The sequence below is a fragment of the Carlito syrichta genome, unplaced genomic scaffold, assembly GCF_000164805.1.
Source record: "Carlito syrichta isolate Samal-C Ts95f unplaced genomic scaffold, Tarsius_syrichta-2.0.1 Scaffold153965, whole genome shotgun sequence".
NCBI lineage: Eukaryota > Metazoa > Chordata > Mammalia > Primates > Tarsiidae > Carlito > Carlito syrichta.
The window spans coordinates 190039-205878 of NW_007098061.1; the positions used below are offsets into that span (position 1 = coordinate 190039).

General features: G+C 38.2%; 1 protein-coding gene across 1 annotated transcript in view; it reads right to left on the reverse strand.

The window, feature by feature from the left end:
• PHF21A (PHD finger protein 21A) overlaps positions 1-15840 on the reverse strand; it is a 49034-nt gene that overhangs the window by 17899 nt on the left and 15295 nt on the right. The window contains exons 4-5 of the mRNA XM_021709017.1: positions 14764-15057; positions 2868-2966 (exon numbers count right to left, since the gene is read on the reverse strand). Of these exons, the coding sequence (XP_021564692.1) occupies positions 2868-2966; positions 14764-15057 (393 nt within the window). The remainder of the gene's footprint in view (positions 1-2867; positions 2967-14763; positions 15058-15840) is intronic.

Genomic DNA, 15840 nt, shown 5'->3' on the forward strand with positions numbered 1-15840 from the left:
TTCCGGAGCCCAGCAGGTTGAGGCTGCGGTGGCCGGGAGTGGACACTGCACTCCAGTCTGGGCAACAGAGTGAGACTCCAACTCAAAAAAAAAACAAAAAACAAAAAAAAAACTGCATCCCAAAGATGGAATGCTAAGATACTTCAAGCCGGAGAGAGAAACAGATTGATTTCTATTCTTTCCTTTGGTTTCATGTGGTCTGAAAAGTATGTCTTCATTTTTGGTTGTACTACTGCATGTGGTTTCTAAATATGCCAAACGATAGTCATTAATTTGTTTCTCTTATGATACAGAACATCATCAACTGTTAGAAGACATACCCCTGTAGAGTTATTTATACCACAGTTTGATCTTTAGAAATCCCAACATCTTATGTTTGACACTAAATATTATATGATACTTGGCCTGAAGTGATAGGTTCAGTCTACTGAAGACACATTCTTTAAGCAAGAACACAGAAATGTCCTTTACATTATATCTCCAGGACTCTATCTATAGAGAGTCCTTTCACCTTCTAGTTGGACAAAATCACTGCCATAAAGAGAGTAAAAATTAGCGCTTGGCACAAAGTTCTTGACAACTTTTTATTCTATCAATGAACATCTATTCCACAAAGGAGCAGGTTTTTGTTTTTTTTCTTTCTCGTTTAATAATTATTTTGTGAGCTTGACCTAGATTGGCAAAGATGAGTTGATGTGACAGGCCAAGAAGGGTACTTTCAAGAGTCCTGAAGAAGTGTTTTTATTTTCTTTCTTTCTTCAAAAACAGGTAGGCACCTATCTCCCTTTGACAGTCAGAGTAGTCTGGCAAGAAAAGTGGTCTTGGACTCACCTATTTTCTAGACTGTATGTAAATGGCATACATTTCATGGTTGCCAATTGATTACATTCCCAATTTTCACTATTCCTTCAACTGTTGTGTAGATAAAGCAGAGTGTGACCTGACATTCAGAGGTACTCTTCTTGGCCTCTCATCTTTGCCAATGTAGATCAAGCTCATAAAATAATTATAAAATTTTAAAAAATCTTGATTCCTTGTGGAATGGATTTTCACTGATAGAATAAAAAGTCGTCAAGAACTTTTGCCATATATATCTACCTCAGATATGCCAAGAGCTAATTTGCTCTCCTTATGGCAGTGATTTTCACCAACTAGAAGAAGAAATACCTGCTGCTGCACTTGATGGTGCTTGCTTGCCCACACTGTGTGCCACAGACACAAGATATCCTTCAGTTTCTTTTAATAAGAAAATTTTGCTCGCAGTTTGTTCTATTTTTCCTCCTTTGAGTATAACACTTGTCACTAACTTTGCGGACGGTTTTTAAGTTTCTTGGCAATTTGTGTGACTAGTACCTCTTTTTGGTTCAAGTTTTGGTCACTTCTTTAAAGATAAAAGTTAAAAACAATTCATTTCATATCAGAAAAAAATTATATTCTGACGTTTTAGAAAAACCTGGACTGGTTCAATAAATCACTGCTTTTAAAAAAGTGACATGAAGCTTTGATGGCTTCATGCCACTATTTGACATGGTTTCATTACAAAGAATGCACTGAAAATAGAGGGAAATGGATTACTGGTCAAATAAAATCTAACTATCAGATATTCATCATCATATTACCTGTCTACATTTTTCTTTTACAGCTGCTTGTGCAAAAGCATCAAACTAAAAAAACGTTCTCTTGTCCGAGGACACAGATTCACATTCTATATTTATACCAGGGTCCTATTTGCTATTTTGTTTATAATCCTATCCTAAATTGTAGCATAGATGTTACTATTTTCATCCCTACTTTTATGCTTCAATAAATTACTTTGAGTTACTGCTTCACTTGGGATTTGGGGTTCTAATGCAAAACAATACTACATAAATGTATATTTAATAACTGTAATCAGTCGGCACAGTGGCTCATGCCTGTAATTCTAGCACTTTGAGGCGAGAAGATTGTCAGAGCCCAGGGGTTCAAGACCAGCCCGGGCAACTTGATGAGACCTCGTTTCTACAGTAAATCAAAAATTAGCTGGGTGTGGTGGTGCATGCCTGTTAGTTCCAGCTACTTGGAAGGCGGAGACAGAAGGATAGCCAGAATCCAGCAGGTCGAGGTTGCGGTGGCCGTGAGCATGCCACTAACACTCCAGTCTGGGGGACAGAATGAGACTTCAACTCAAACAACAACAAAAACTGTAATCAATAATATAAATAGATATTAGCTGAGTAAACTGAACATCTTATAAATGTTGGCTGAGACAAACACAATGTAATAATGACTGGAAATGGAATGGGATAGCTGGGAAAATTATCATTAACAATTTTTTTTAGCAATTTTTTTTTTTGAGTTAGGGTCTCACTCTGTCACCCAGGCTGAAGTGCAGTGGCATGATCAGGGCTTACTGTAGCCTCAATCTCCTGAGCTCAGGCAATCAGTCCACCTCAGCCTCCTGAGTAGTTGGGACTACTGGCATGTGCCACCAATCTCAGTTACTTTTAGAATTTTTTGTAGCAACGAGATCTCACTATGTTGCTCAGGTTGCACTAGAACTCCAAGGCTCAAGCGACCCTCCCACTTCAGCCTCCTAAACTACTGGGATTACCATGGCGGACTGCAAATTTCTAACACATATATAAAGAATATCACTTCAAAACTTTTCCTTTGAAACAATCAAAAGGCCTATGTGCCAGTGTATGGGTCTTCAAGACTATACTCTAAGAAATCTGCCCCAGGTCAACCTGACTTGGCAGTAACATGGTTGCTTAATGAAAAAGCATAAGAAAAGAAATATCAAATGATTCAGAGAGCAGGTGTTCCTCTTGGTATGTGAGAATACACATTGTAGACTGAGCCCCCTGCCTTTGGAGAGACAGGCCTACCTGAGGGTTCTCTTCCCGTTTTGGTTTGGGTGCAGCAGGTGGGGTGATGGTACGGCTCTCTGTTTGTTTCTCATCTGTTTCTGTGTGAGATTTAACTGTCTGGGAGAAAAAAAATTAAATTAAAATTCAGAATTCATTATCTAAAGGAAAAAAAATCAACAGTTTAACAGAAGTCAATAAGAATGTACTCAAATTTGGATCATATTAATAAAGGAGTCAATATTATGGATTTCATTGGGGGAAGAGGGAAGTGAAATGTAAAGCCCCAGGTGAAGTTATGAAATTACATAAATACAGTGAATATTAATCTATAAATACAATAGCCCAAATTATAAGGAAAGAAAAATTCATGGTTTAATCTCTATGTATAAAAATGAAATACAAGCTGCTCTTTCTGACTTCAATGCATTTTAGGATGTGGGGGTAGTTTCCCAGAAACAAGCCCACAGATGTTATATACAGGTCACGTTCCAGACCACAGCATGCTTAAGATCAGAAAGATGTTGGAAACATTTTATGTACACACTCTTCTATTTCAGAGATATTCGTAATCTAAGAGAGTCTCAGAAGTACCCTTACTTGGAATAGTGAAAGCCTGCCTATATCACCCATTAGAGAAGAAGTTAAATTGCCAAGGAAGGGCCACCTGGTAACAGTGTGACATCCTAATTATTCCCGACTTCTCCAGAAGCATCCACTCACGCAGAGGAAACACTATACCGTCTTAAACACAAAAGGTAGTTAGAACACTGGTAGACGGGCTTGCATTACTATTTTAAACATGACCCAATGGGTAATTCATTTTATGAAGCCCCCTGTAAATACTGAAATAATTTTAGAACAGTGGATATCCAACTGTAACACAAATGCAAACCTAGTTTACTTTTTTAAAATTAAAAAAATGTAGGAGTAATGGTCTTTTTTTTTTTTTGAGTTGGAGTCTCACTCTGTCGCCCAGACTGGAGTGCAGTGGCCGCTCCCGGCCACCGCAGCCTCGGCCTGCTGGGCTCCGGCGATCCTTCCGCCTCAGCCTTCCCAGTAGCCGGAATTACAGGCATGCACTACCACGCCCGGCTGATTTTTTAATTTATTGTAGAGATGAGGTCTCACTGCCCAGGCAGGTCTCGAACCCACGGGCTCAGGCAATCCACTCACCTCAGCCTCCCAAAGGCATGGGATTACAGGCTGAGCCACCTAGCCCGGCAGTAATGGTCTTTTTATATGACAACAATAATTAAATAAATAAGAACACAATTGTCTGGTTGTTGATGGACATGAGCTAAGTGAAAGACTTTTATTCTACAAACATCAGAAATTCTCAAAAATCATTATGCTGGAAATATCTTACTAGGTCTGAAAAACCAACACAAACACAAGGATCTTTCACTTTTTTCCTGGCCGCTTCTAGGTTTCCCTTTTACTTCTTACGTTATTACATAGGGAAACTATAAGCAGCTGCCTTATCAATACTGTGGCAACCACTGCTCTGGGGCACAAATGCTGCCTGGTACTTTTTTCCCCTGCTGGTGTCCTGTCATATTTCCCCTTTTACACTAAGAGCTGTTCAAGAGTGGGGATTTTTTTTCATATACTCCTTGGTTTTGGACCCCTTTGTGGCTAGTATAGTACCTCATGTAGAGCAAGTACACAGTAAAGAGATGACCGACCTTCTGCGTAAAGAACACGACCTAAGGGAGAATCACTCAGGTCTTTCCCCACCCCCCTCTCTCTCACCCACACACCAAAAAGGACAAATTTCCTCCATAAATCAAACTACCAGTGGGAAAGTAGCTCATAGTGACTTTTAAGTCCTGGATGCCTGGAAAGCTTATTTTCATGGCTTTTTGAATGTGGAAGGACAGAAGTATGAGGAAGGAGGGAAAAGAAAAGGTCAACTGTAAGGGTGTGCTGCTCCGTTCCAAGGCACGGTGTGAAGTTTCCTGGAGTTTCTTATTTCCACTTCTAATGCTGTGTAAAGCACTTCGTGGCAATGCCTTTGGGGAAGAGCAAATCAATTCCTCTCCACTAGAAAATTAGAATCTATGGTTCAAATTTCTCTCTTTCGAGGAGGAAAAGCACAATTATCTCAGTGTTTAGATAAAGAATACAAAAGAGTATCCAAATAAATAAATAAATAAAAGTAATACAATCAAAACTTTAGGGAGGGCGTCTTTCTTGCTTGGGGAAAGCTGGATGCTATGTTGTAAGCAGCACTACAGAGAGACCCAAGTGGTAAGGACGGAATCTCTAGCCAACAGCCAGTGAAGAAGCAGGGCCTGCCAACAACTATATAACCAAGCTCAGAAGCGATCATTTACCTCTACATGAGCCTTAAGATCACTACAGTCCTAGTCAACCATTCTGAAAACTTGTGAGGGCCCTTGAGCCAGAGCCACCCAGTTAAGCTGCAGACCAGAAGGCAGCAGAATGATATATTCAAGGTATGAGGGTGGGGGTGGGGGTGGGGGTGGGGGACTCTATCAATCAAGAATTCTAAATTCTGCAAAACAATTCTTTAAAAATGGAGAAATCAGGACATTCACAGATTAACAAAAAGTAGAAGGCATTCACTGCTAGTACCTGCCCTAAAAGAAACATTAAAGGGAGTCCTTCAGGCTGAAACGAAAAAACACTAGACAGTAACTTGAAGTCATATGAAGAAATGAGAACTCCAGTAAAGGTAATTGCATGAGTAAATAAAAGAGCTATATTATTGTACTTTCTGCTTTTAATTTCTCTTTGTTATATATATGACTTAAAAGACAAATACACAAAATAATTGTAAATCTATATTAGTAAGCACACAATGTATAAGATGTAATGTGTGACAATAATATAATGAGATGGATAAAGATATACAGAAGAAGAGATTTTTAAAATCTAAGTTGGGATTAATTCAAGCTAGATTGTTAAAAAAAATTATGAATGTTAACTGTTATCCCCATGGTAACCATTAAGAAAATAAATATACAGAAAAGGAAATGAGAAAAGTATGAAAGGAGTACACTAGAAAAAAATACCAAACACAAAAGAAGACAGTATTTGAGGAAAAACAAAAAAGGCATAAGAGAACAAAAAAGACATAAGATATGTAGAACACAAATAGCAAAATGGCATTAGCCCTTCCTTATCAGTAATCACTTAAATGTAGCTGAATTAAACTCAGCAATAAAAAACAGAATGGTGGAATAGATAAAATACATGATTTAACTATGTACTGTATGTGGGAGACTCATTTTAGAGCAAAAGACCAAAAAAGGATTAGAAAAAGATACTTCATGCAAATAGTGACCAAAAGAGTGCAGGATTGGCTATACTACTATTAAACAAGAGTAACTTAAAATCAACAATTGTTACAAGAGACAGTCACTATATACTGACAAAAGAGTCAATTAAAAAAGAAGACATAACAGTTATAAACATATATGCACCAAACAGCAGAGCCCCAAAGTATATAATGCAAATAATAACACAATTGAAAAGAAAAAGTTCTACAATAATAGCTGGAGATTTCAATATCCCACTTTGAATAATGGATAAAACTCAGATAAAAGATTAATAAGGTCACAGGATACCTGAACGACACTATAAACCAACTAGACTGATCAGACATATAAAGAACACTGCACTCAACAGCAGCAGCCACATAGTTTTATCAAGTGTACATGAAAAGTTCTCCAGAATAAACCATATGTTAGGCCACAAAACAAATCTTAATACATTTAAAAAGATTGGAATCATATAAAGTATCTTCCCTGGCCACAATGGAAAAAATGATAGAAATTAATAACAGAAAGAAAATCAGAAAACTCACAAGTACGTGGAAATTAAATAACATACTCGGCCGGGATCGGTGGCTCAGCCTGTAATCCCTTGCTTTGGGAGGCCAAGGTGAGTGAATTGCCTGAGCCTGAGGGTTTGAGACCCACCTGGGCAACTTGGCGAGACCTCATCTCTACAACAAATCAAAAAAATTAGCCGGGCATGGTAGCGCACGCCTGTAGTTCCAGCTACTTGGAAGGCAGAGGTGGAAGGATCACCGGAGCCCAGCAGGTCGAGGCTGCGGTGGCTGGGAGCGACCACTGCACTCCAATCTGGGCGACTGAGTGAGACTCCAACTCAAAAAACAAAACAAAACAAAAAAAACCCCAAAAAAAACACAACATACTCTTAAATAACAAATGGATCAAAGAAGAAATTAGTAGAGAAATTACAAAAGACTTTGAGGGAAATGAAAATAAAAATACATCATACTAAAATGTGTATGATGCTGGGAAAGCAGTGCTCAGAGGGAAATTTATAGCTGTTAACAGTTTACATTAAAAATATCTCGGCTGGGCACGGTGGCTCACATCATCTCAGCACTTTGGTAGGCTGAGGCAGGCATGAGGACTGCTTAAGCTCAGGAGCTTGAGACTAGCCTAGGCAACATAGCGAGACCTTGCCTCTACACATTTATACAAATAAGATGATTTCAAATCAATAACCCAAGAAACAGAAAAAGAACTAAATTCAAAGTTAGCAGAAGAAAGGCCATAATAAAGACTAGTTCATGAATGAAATAGAGAACAGAATCACCAAAAGAAGACTCTTTGAAAAAAAAAAATCAGCAAAGTTGACAAACCTTTGGTTAGATTAACTAGGAGAAAAGGTACAAATAATTAAAACAAAAAATGAACGTGGGAACATTACCATCAATCTTAAAAAAATAGAAATAAGAGAATGAACTGAGCAATTTTAACAATTGCTGCCAACAAACTAGATAACATAGGTGAAATGGACAAATTCTTAGAAAAACACGCATTATCTCAGCACACCTATAACTAAAGGGATTAAAACAGTAATTAAGATTCTACCTTCAAAAAGAAAAAGTACAGGACCAATTGGCTTCATTAGTGAATTATTTTTCTTTTTTTTTGAGTTGGAGTCACACTCTGTTGCCCAGGCTGTGTGCAGTGGCAAGCTCACAGACATCACAGACTCAGCCTGCTGGGATCAGGCAATCCTTCCACCTCAGTCTCCCAAGTAGCTGGAACTACAGGCATGCACCACCACGCCTGGTTAATTTTTTGACTTATTGTAGAGACAAGGTCGTACTAAGTTGCCCAGGCTGGTCTTGAACCCCTGGACTCGGGCAATCTTCTGACCTCGGCCTCCCAAAGTGCTGGAATTACAGCTTGAGCCACCATGCCTAGCCATTAGTAAATTCTTACCAAGCATTTAAAGAGGAATTGGCACCAATCCTCAAGTTCCAAAAAAACAGAATCCCAATTCATTCTATGAGGCCAGCATGACTATCATATCAAGGTTAAAACAAAATAACAAGAATAGAAAATTATAGACCAACATCTCTTATGAATGTAGATGTAAAAATCCTCAACAAAATATCAGTAAACTAAATATTAAAAGGATGATACACCCTGACAAAGCCGGGTTTATTTCAGAAATGGAAGAATGGTTTAAGAGAAGTAAAATCAATGTAATATACCACATTAATAGAAACAAGGGGGAAAATATACCAGATCATCTCAACTGGTGCAGAAAAAGCATCTGTCAAAATCCAACAACCCCACTACACACACAAAAAGGTAAATAACTATATGAAGAGAGAGACATATTAATTAGCTTGCCTCTAGTAATCATCTCACTACATTTATGTACAATCATCTTGCTATACCTTAAATATGTACATGGGGGGAATCCCCCCAAAAACCCAAAGTTATCTTTTGGAGGGTGGGTCCCTTGTAGTACAGGCTTCCCCACTAGGTAGGTGTTCTAGGAACCCATCAGCATCAGTGTACCAGTTAGCACTGTTGTGAGGGAGTGCATTTAGCTTCATTAAATTTTTTTGAGATTCATTCAACGTGTTTGCCCATTTCATGATGAATGATTTACAAGAGTAGCTGCCCACACCACACAGGAAATTTAGCAGTTTTTTAAAACTAAAAAACAGCAAAAGGCCCATGCCCCACCCTCACTATTCATACAATCTTGCCCCAAGCAACTTGTTTGTTTCTCTGATGAAAAAAAATCTTCACAGGAAAATGTTTTGGCAATGTGGAAGAGGTGAAACAAAAAACACAGAAGCACTAAAAGGCATAAAAATCGACAAGCTCAAAAATTGTTCTGAGCAGTGGAAAAAGAATCTCACTAGGTGTATTGCATGAAATGGAGAGCCCTATAAAGGTGACTGAAGTTTAAATGTGTAAGAATACACAATTTTTAAATAAATAAATTCTTCTTTTGGTCCCCTTATATAATTTTTATTTTTAAAATGTCCAGCTATTCATGATAAAAAAAAAAATCTCAGAAAACTTGGAATAAAAGTGAACTTCTTCTTCAACTTCATCAAGACATTTATGAAACACCACAGCTAGCATCATAATAAATGGTGGAACACTAAAAGCTTTTCCCCTGAGATCAGCATAGGATAATTCAATTTCACCACTATTTTTCAACAATGTGGTGGAAATGCTAACCAGAGCAATTAGGCAAGAAAAATAAATATAAGTCACCCAAAGGAGACGTAAATGACACGGCCCTACATACAGAAAACCTCAAAGAATCCCTAAAACAACTACAAGAGCTAATTATTGAATTCACTAAAGTTGTATGGTACAAGATCAAGACAAAAATCCACTGTGCATCAACTATGCAACAAATGACAGTATCAAGAAAGTGAAAAGACAGCCTATAAAATAGTAGAAAATATCTGCAAATCATAAATCTGGTAAGGATCTAGTATTCAGATTATATAAAGAGTTCTTGCAACTCAACAACAGAAAACAAGCAATCTGATTTAAAAATTGGCAAAGGATTTCAATTCTTTCTCCAAAGATATACATACAAATGGCCAACAAGCACATGAAAAGACGCCCAGCATCATTTGTCATTGGGGAAACACAAATCAAATAACAATGCCATACTACTTCACACCCACTGGGATGGCTATTAACAAAACAAAACAAAAAAGGAAAATAATAAATGTTGGCAAGCATATGGAGAAAATAGAATGCTCCTACATTGCTGTTGGGAATAAAAAATGATTAAGCTGCTGTGGAAAACAGTTTGGCAGTTCCTCAAATACTTGAGAATTACCATATGACCTAGCAATTCCACTCTTAGGTATAGGCCCCAGAGAACTGAAAAACAGGTATTCATACAAATGCTTGTGCATGAAATGTTCACAACAGTACTATTCACAATAGCCAAAAAGTAGAAAATATTTCTGTCTTCCTATGTCTATCAAGAAATGAATGAATCATTAAATTGTGGTATATACATATAATGGAATATTAACCAGTCATTAAAAAGAAAAGAATCACTGATACATGTTACAATGTGGATGAATCTCAAAAACATTGTGCTAAGTAAAAGAGGCTAGAAATAAGAAGTTACATATTGCATGATTCTATTTATACGATACATCTAGACAGGTAAATGTAGAGAAATGTAGACTGGTGACTGCCAGGGGCAGGAGGACAAATACAAAGTAAATACTTAATGGATACTGGATCTTATTTGGAGGATAATAAAAATGTTTTAGAACTAGATGAATGGTGTTTATACAACACTGTGAATGTACTAAATGCCAGTGGATTGCTCACTTTGAAATGGTTAATTTCATGTGAAGTGAATTTCACCTTAAAAGAAAAAGTAGGATAGGAAACAAAGATTAATCTAAAAGTTTAGTCTCTATCAGAGATTATAAACCATTATCCAGACTTGAAGCTGCCCTGTAGATGTTATTTTTTGCCAACATGGTGTCTAAACAGTTATCAGTATTTTAACAATCAGGCAACTCTTCAAAACATCTGGGCTGGGAATGGTGGTTCAAGTCCCAGCACTTTGGGAGGTAGAGGTGAGACTACTGCCTGAGCCCAGGAGTTCGAGACCAGCCTGGGCAACTTAGTGAGACTCGTCTCTACAATATATCAAAACAAGAACAAAAAAAACTACAGGCATGTGGTAGCACATGCCTGTAGTTCTGGCTACTTGAAAGGCTGAGGCACAAGGATTACCTGAGCCCAGTTGATCGCCCCTGGGGTGGCCGTGAGTGTGCCACTGCACTCCAGCCTAGGGGACAGAGTGAGACTCTGACTCAAAAAAAAAATAAAAATAAAAAAATTTTTAAAAATCTGGATTTCGGGGTTTTTTGAGGAAGTTTCCATATGATAAAATGTGGTTATTGCCACAAAGCAGCTGCTTCCTTGAAATGGAGCATTTCACTCCAGAGTTTACCAGTTTCTTCCACTTTCTATTGTCAATTATTATCATGCTTGTCTTACTTATTATTTTTAAAAGGAATTAAGAATAAAAGTGAGAAATGTTTTGTACTCCTGTTTCCATTAAAGTGGAAAAATAAAAAGTCCATTTGTTTACTCCTAGCCTGCTTTACTCATTTTCGCTTCCTTCTTTGAACCCATGGCTATTTCAGTTTGCAACTCCTGTTCTTTTTGGTATCATAAAAGATAGAATCCAAAAACTGTGCACAAATCTCAAACTAAGTTTATCAATAATACCTTGAATTTCAGATTCACCTTCTGAGACTTGGCTGCCTGAAACACGAGAGTTAGGCATGTGCAAATAAATAAATGTCCAAATAGTTTCGTTAATCAAGATTAAATAAGTTTGGATTGAAAGCAAAGCAAAATCCATTATTTGGTCACCTGGATGAATTTCCCCTACTATAGCACCAGTATTAAATGTGAATGGGGACTCATTAGTTCAAGTTTACTAATGGGGAAAACTGGGATTTGAAGATAAAACATTGGGTAACATTCTTATCTTGTGGGCATTTCTTTTTTTTAGAGGATATCATGCAGGTTCCTATGAAAAACACAGATGTAAGTAGGGGCAATCTGGTCATTTTTCCCCACAGAACCTTGGATTTTTTTCAGTAGCTCAGCCTTGGAGAGATATACCCAGAGGTTTTTGTTGCAGGGTGTGAGGTAAGGTGGAGAAGAAAGGAACATCATTCCCAAGAACTTGCTGCATGGAGTATAGTCCAGTAAACATTAAACAATCTATCTCATTTCATCACCAATAGGTGTTAGTCCCATTTCATAGAGGGCTGGAGAAGACAAGGACACAAAGAGAGGTGATGTGGGGGCTTCATCTACTTTTCTGTCCAAAATATGTTGTTGTTAGCCTCAAAGTTCTTTAAACCCTACCACTCATTTCCTCAGAGCACAATGTAGTCTCTAATAAGAGCTAAGACTTCTTATATGGGGCGAATAAGAAAGTTGGTTATGCCTGACAAGGGAAGAAGATGTTATACCTGGCGCTGCCTTCTCCCCTTCCTATGCTGATGTGGGAGGCCACCGGATCTACACAATTTGCCATGCTTCCTTCCCCGGAGGTACAGTACCTGCGCCAAATATACTAGGGACTGAGTTCTGTGAGGGTATCAGTTTTGGTTCATCCACCCTTGTATACAGACACCACATGCAGCACAGCAGCTGACACTTCACACATTTTATTAAATGAATTTTGTTATTACCCTAAGGAAACGGCAGAAAGCAGAAAGAAACCCATTTAGCCTGGTCACACAGAGAATGTGTGGTAACTCTGTGAACAGGTGTGAACAGGTATTCCATGGCTATATACTTTACTCTCAGTCCATCCATTAATGGCTATAAATGTGACATTAAAAATGAAATATAAATTAGAAAAGAAGGATAGTAGAAAGATCTGAAGTAAGAGACTTCTGAGAATAGCATCTGAGTATAAAGAGAATCCCTGATGACCGGGTTTGGTAACTCGTAAGACTATTATGCCAGGTTGCTGCCCAACTAAAATAGTAGTGACTGAATTCCTCTATTGGACCAAAAAGAAGAGAGACTGTGGAGTTTACTGCTACAGAAGAATTTTTAAAAAAAAAAAAAGCTTAGGAATTCATGGATATCTTTTTGTGGTACTATAATTAAAATTAAAAGTCCTATCAATACAAAGACCAGGACACGAAAAGATGCTGAAGATCTATTAAGTGGAAAACAACACAAGTCACTCTGACTTTGTTGTCTGCTTTTAAAAAGTTCCACAACTGCATATAATATAATTTGAATTGTTAACAGCAATTAACTCTTGGGGGCAAAAGTATGATAAAATTATGGAGCATTTACTTTCTCTTTAGATTATGGTGAAGGGCACTTTCCAAAGTTTATTTTTGTAAGGCTTGAATTTGCGTTAAAAATAAACATAAGCTGGGCACGGTGGCTCAAGCCTATAATCTCAGCACTTTGGGAGACGAGGTGAGGGGACTGCCTGAGCCCATGGGTTCGAGAACAGCCTGGGCCACTTAGCAAGACCTCATCTCTACAATAAATAAAAAAAATCAGCCAGGTGTGGTAGCGCGTACCTGTAGTTCCAGCTACTTGGAAGGCTGAGCAGAAAGCTCACCTGGACCCAGCAGGTTGACACTGGGGTGGCCGTGAGCATGTTGCCGCACTCCAGCCTGGGCGATGGAGTGAGACTCCAACTCAAAAAATAAATAAATAAACATGTATTACCATTGTAATTTTTTTAAAAGTAATATACAAGTAAAATGAAACTGAAATAATTTTGTCTCCTGAAAATACCTTTATCAAAAAAGAAGTGAAAGAGAAATAATATTTAGTAATCTAAAATAGTATTGTGAAACCACATTCTGTGGAATGTGAAGGTTCCTCAGATATTCTTTGAAAGCCAACACAAGACATACCCCCATCCAAACTCCTAAGCGTGCACATTGGACTTTCAATATTTTAATACCAAAGTTCTGTTGGAAGTTTGAAAATTTCTAACCTAAAATATATGTAATTAATTTATTTCTGAATGTTCCTCAAAGCACTGATGTTTGAGCAGTTTTTCCAGGAATAGAAATGTGCTCTTATGTTTTATGAGCACAAGATTTTGGTACCCAGCTTCTCTGAGTGCAAGGTCTGCTGCATTTATGAGCTGCCTGGGTTTAAGGCTTAGTGCTCTATGTATAGGCTCTTCTGTCCAAAAAGACCAAGGCAGCAGGAAGCCTTTTCAACATTTCCCGTCATCTGAACTGCCTCTCTGAATCATGGTCTGCCATTCAAAAGCAGAAGATTCAGGATCACCAGAGATTATTTTCAGGTGAATGAGAAGTCAAGCCTGAGCAACCAGAATTAGGTCAATTACTTTTTAAAGTAACTTTCTTGAAGAGGATGCTTTTCTTTGCAAAGTTATTCTTTCTTATCCCTAATCTTTTTTCAAATAGGATAAACTCTATAAATCCTTTTTGTTGTTTTTAGAGGTATTTCTGCTATGGTAACTTTAAGTATTTTTGGAGGTTACCTGTATTTCTCTAGCCTCATTTTTTAAGGGACAAATCTGACTCCAGAAAATATAAATGAAAGGTTTCAATATTTGAGCTAAAATGCCTACATCCTCTAAAGTTAAAAGAATGCTTTTGGAAATTTTAAGTTTTCTGCTTTGTTCCTCATTATCTGTAATGACAAATAAAAATCTTTGAAATGAAATCCTTTTTCTCTGTTTTGTTTATTCTTTCTGACTTTCACAATCATATCTTCATCTGGATTCTAACTGGGTCAAAACTAATACAGCGTTTTCTGTTTACAACCTCATCTGTGCTTCCTGACTGAAGGCAGCAGAGCCTCTCTGTGAATTTCTGATCAAAACCAGCAGGGGGAGCTCACTCACACAGGAATCTGAACCCATCTGCAAGAAGGTGGGAAAAGCAACCCAACTTTCTTCAGTAGGAATGGCCCTTTTGCACGTGGATGAATTATCACACGATAAGCAACAGGTTATTGACAATAGTGCTGAGATGAAGAGCCCTTGAGAAGATGTATTTAGAGACAGCCCAGCAGCCATATGCCTCAAAGGCAAGCCAACTGCTCAGAGCAGGTACATACTCTGCCTGTACCTGTTTTTCAAGGCTTGGCTTGCTAAGCTGTACAGTTTGAGGTCCAGCAAGTCTGGTCCCTGGAGTAGCTATCACAATGCTGGTGAGCTGGGCCATGGGGAACGTTTTGGCTATGGTTGCAGTCTGCCCATTGACGACACGGACGGGGTGGATGGAATTCTGGGATGTGGGAAGGGTTGTGGGGGTGAACTTGGTCAGCATGACGGGCCTCTGGATAAGTTGAGGAGCTGCAAGCATGGGAGGAGGTGCTGGGGCAATAGGAATGTTATTCTGGGCCACAGGCTTGGGTCGAACCTATAGGGGAAAGAGAGAATAATTATTGTATTACTTAAAGAAACTACTCAAGACCTCCAAGTGTAAAACACTACCAATCTTCCACATTAGATGTATGAAATGGTATTTTATACAAACATTGGTTAATGTTCATTTTGGTATTATTAGCTATATAGGTCTCAGATGTCTTATAAACTTATACAAGACTCATCAGCTCTCAAGATGGTCTAAATCCCATTCTGAAACACAGTACTTTTAATTCTAAACCCTCAGCTCCCTCTCATATACCATGCCATCTCTTTAGGCTGAAGTCAAAGGCCTAATCCAGAGATGGGTCCCACCCCAAACTTGTGCCCAGTATAATAATAATGTTGCCTGTGGCCTTACTTCACATTCTAAACTCTTCATATCCACATCTCCCCCATCTCTGGCCCTCCAACCCCCTGTTCTTGGTCACTCCTTCTCTCAGTCTCCTTTGTGGGTCTACTATACCTCTGCCAATCCTAAATGTTTTTCATAGGATTCTGTTCTGAAATCCCTTTTCTTCCCAATGTTCTCATTCTTCCTTTGGAGCTTTTGCCCATCCCACGGCTTCAGCTCCCTTCCACGTATTGAAGACTTTTACACTTTCAACTCATGACCAGAGACAATTCCTGAACTTCAGAATCATATTTAACTGCCCACTAGACATCTCTACTTAGATATTTCACAAGAAGTTCAAAATCGACATGTCTAAAACTCATCAATTTCTTCCTCCAACCCTCTCTTCCTCTTGTAATTGCCTCAGTAAATGGCCTTTAAAAC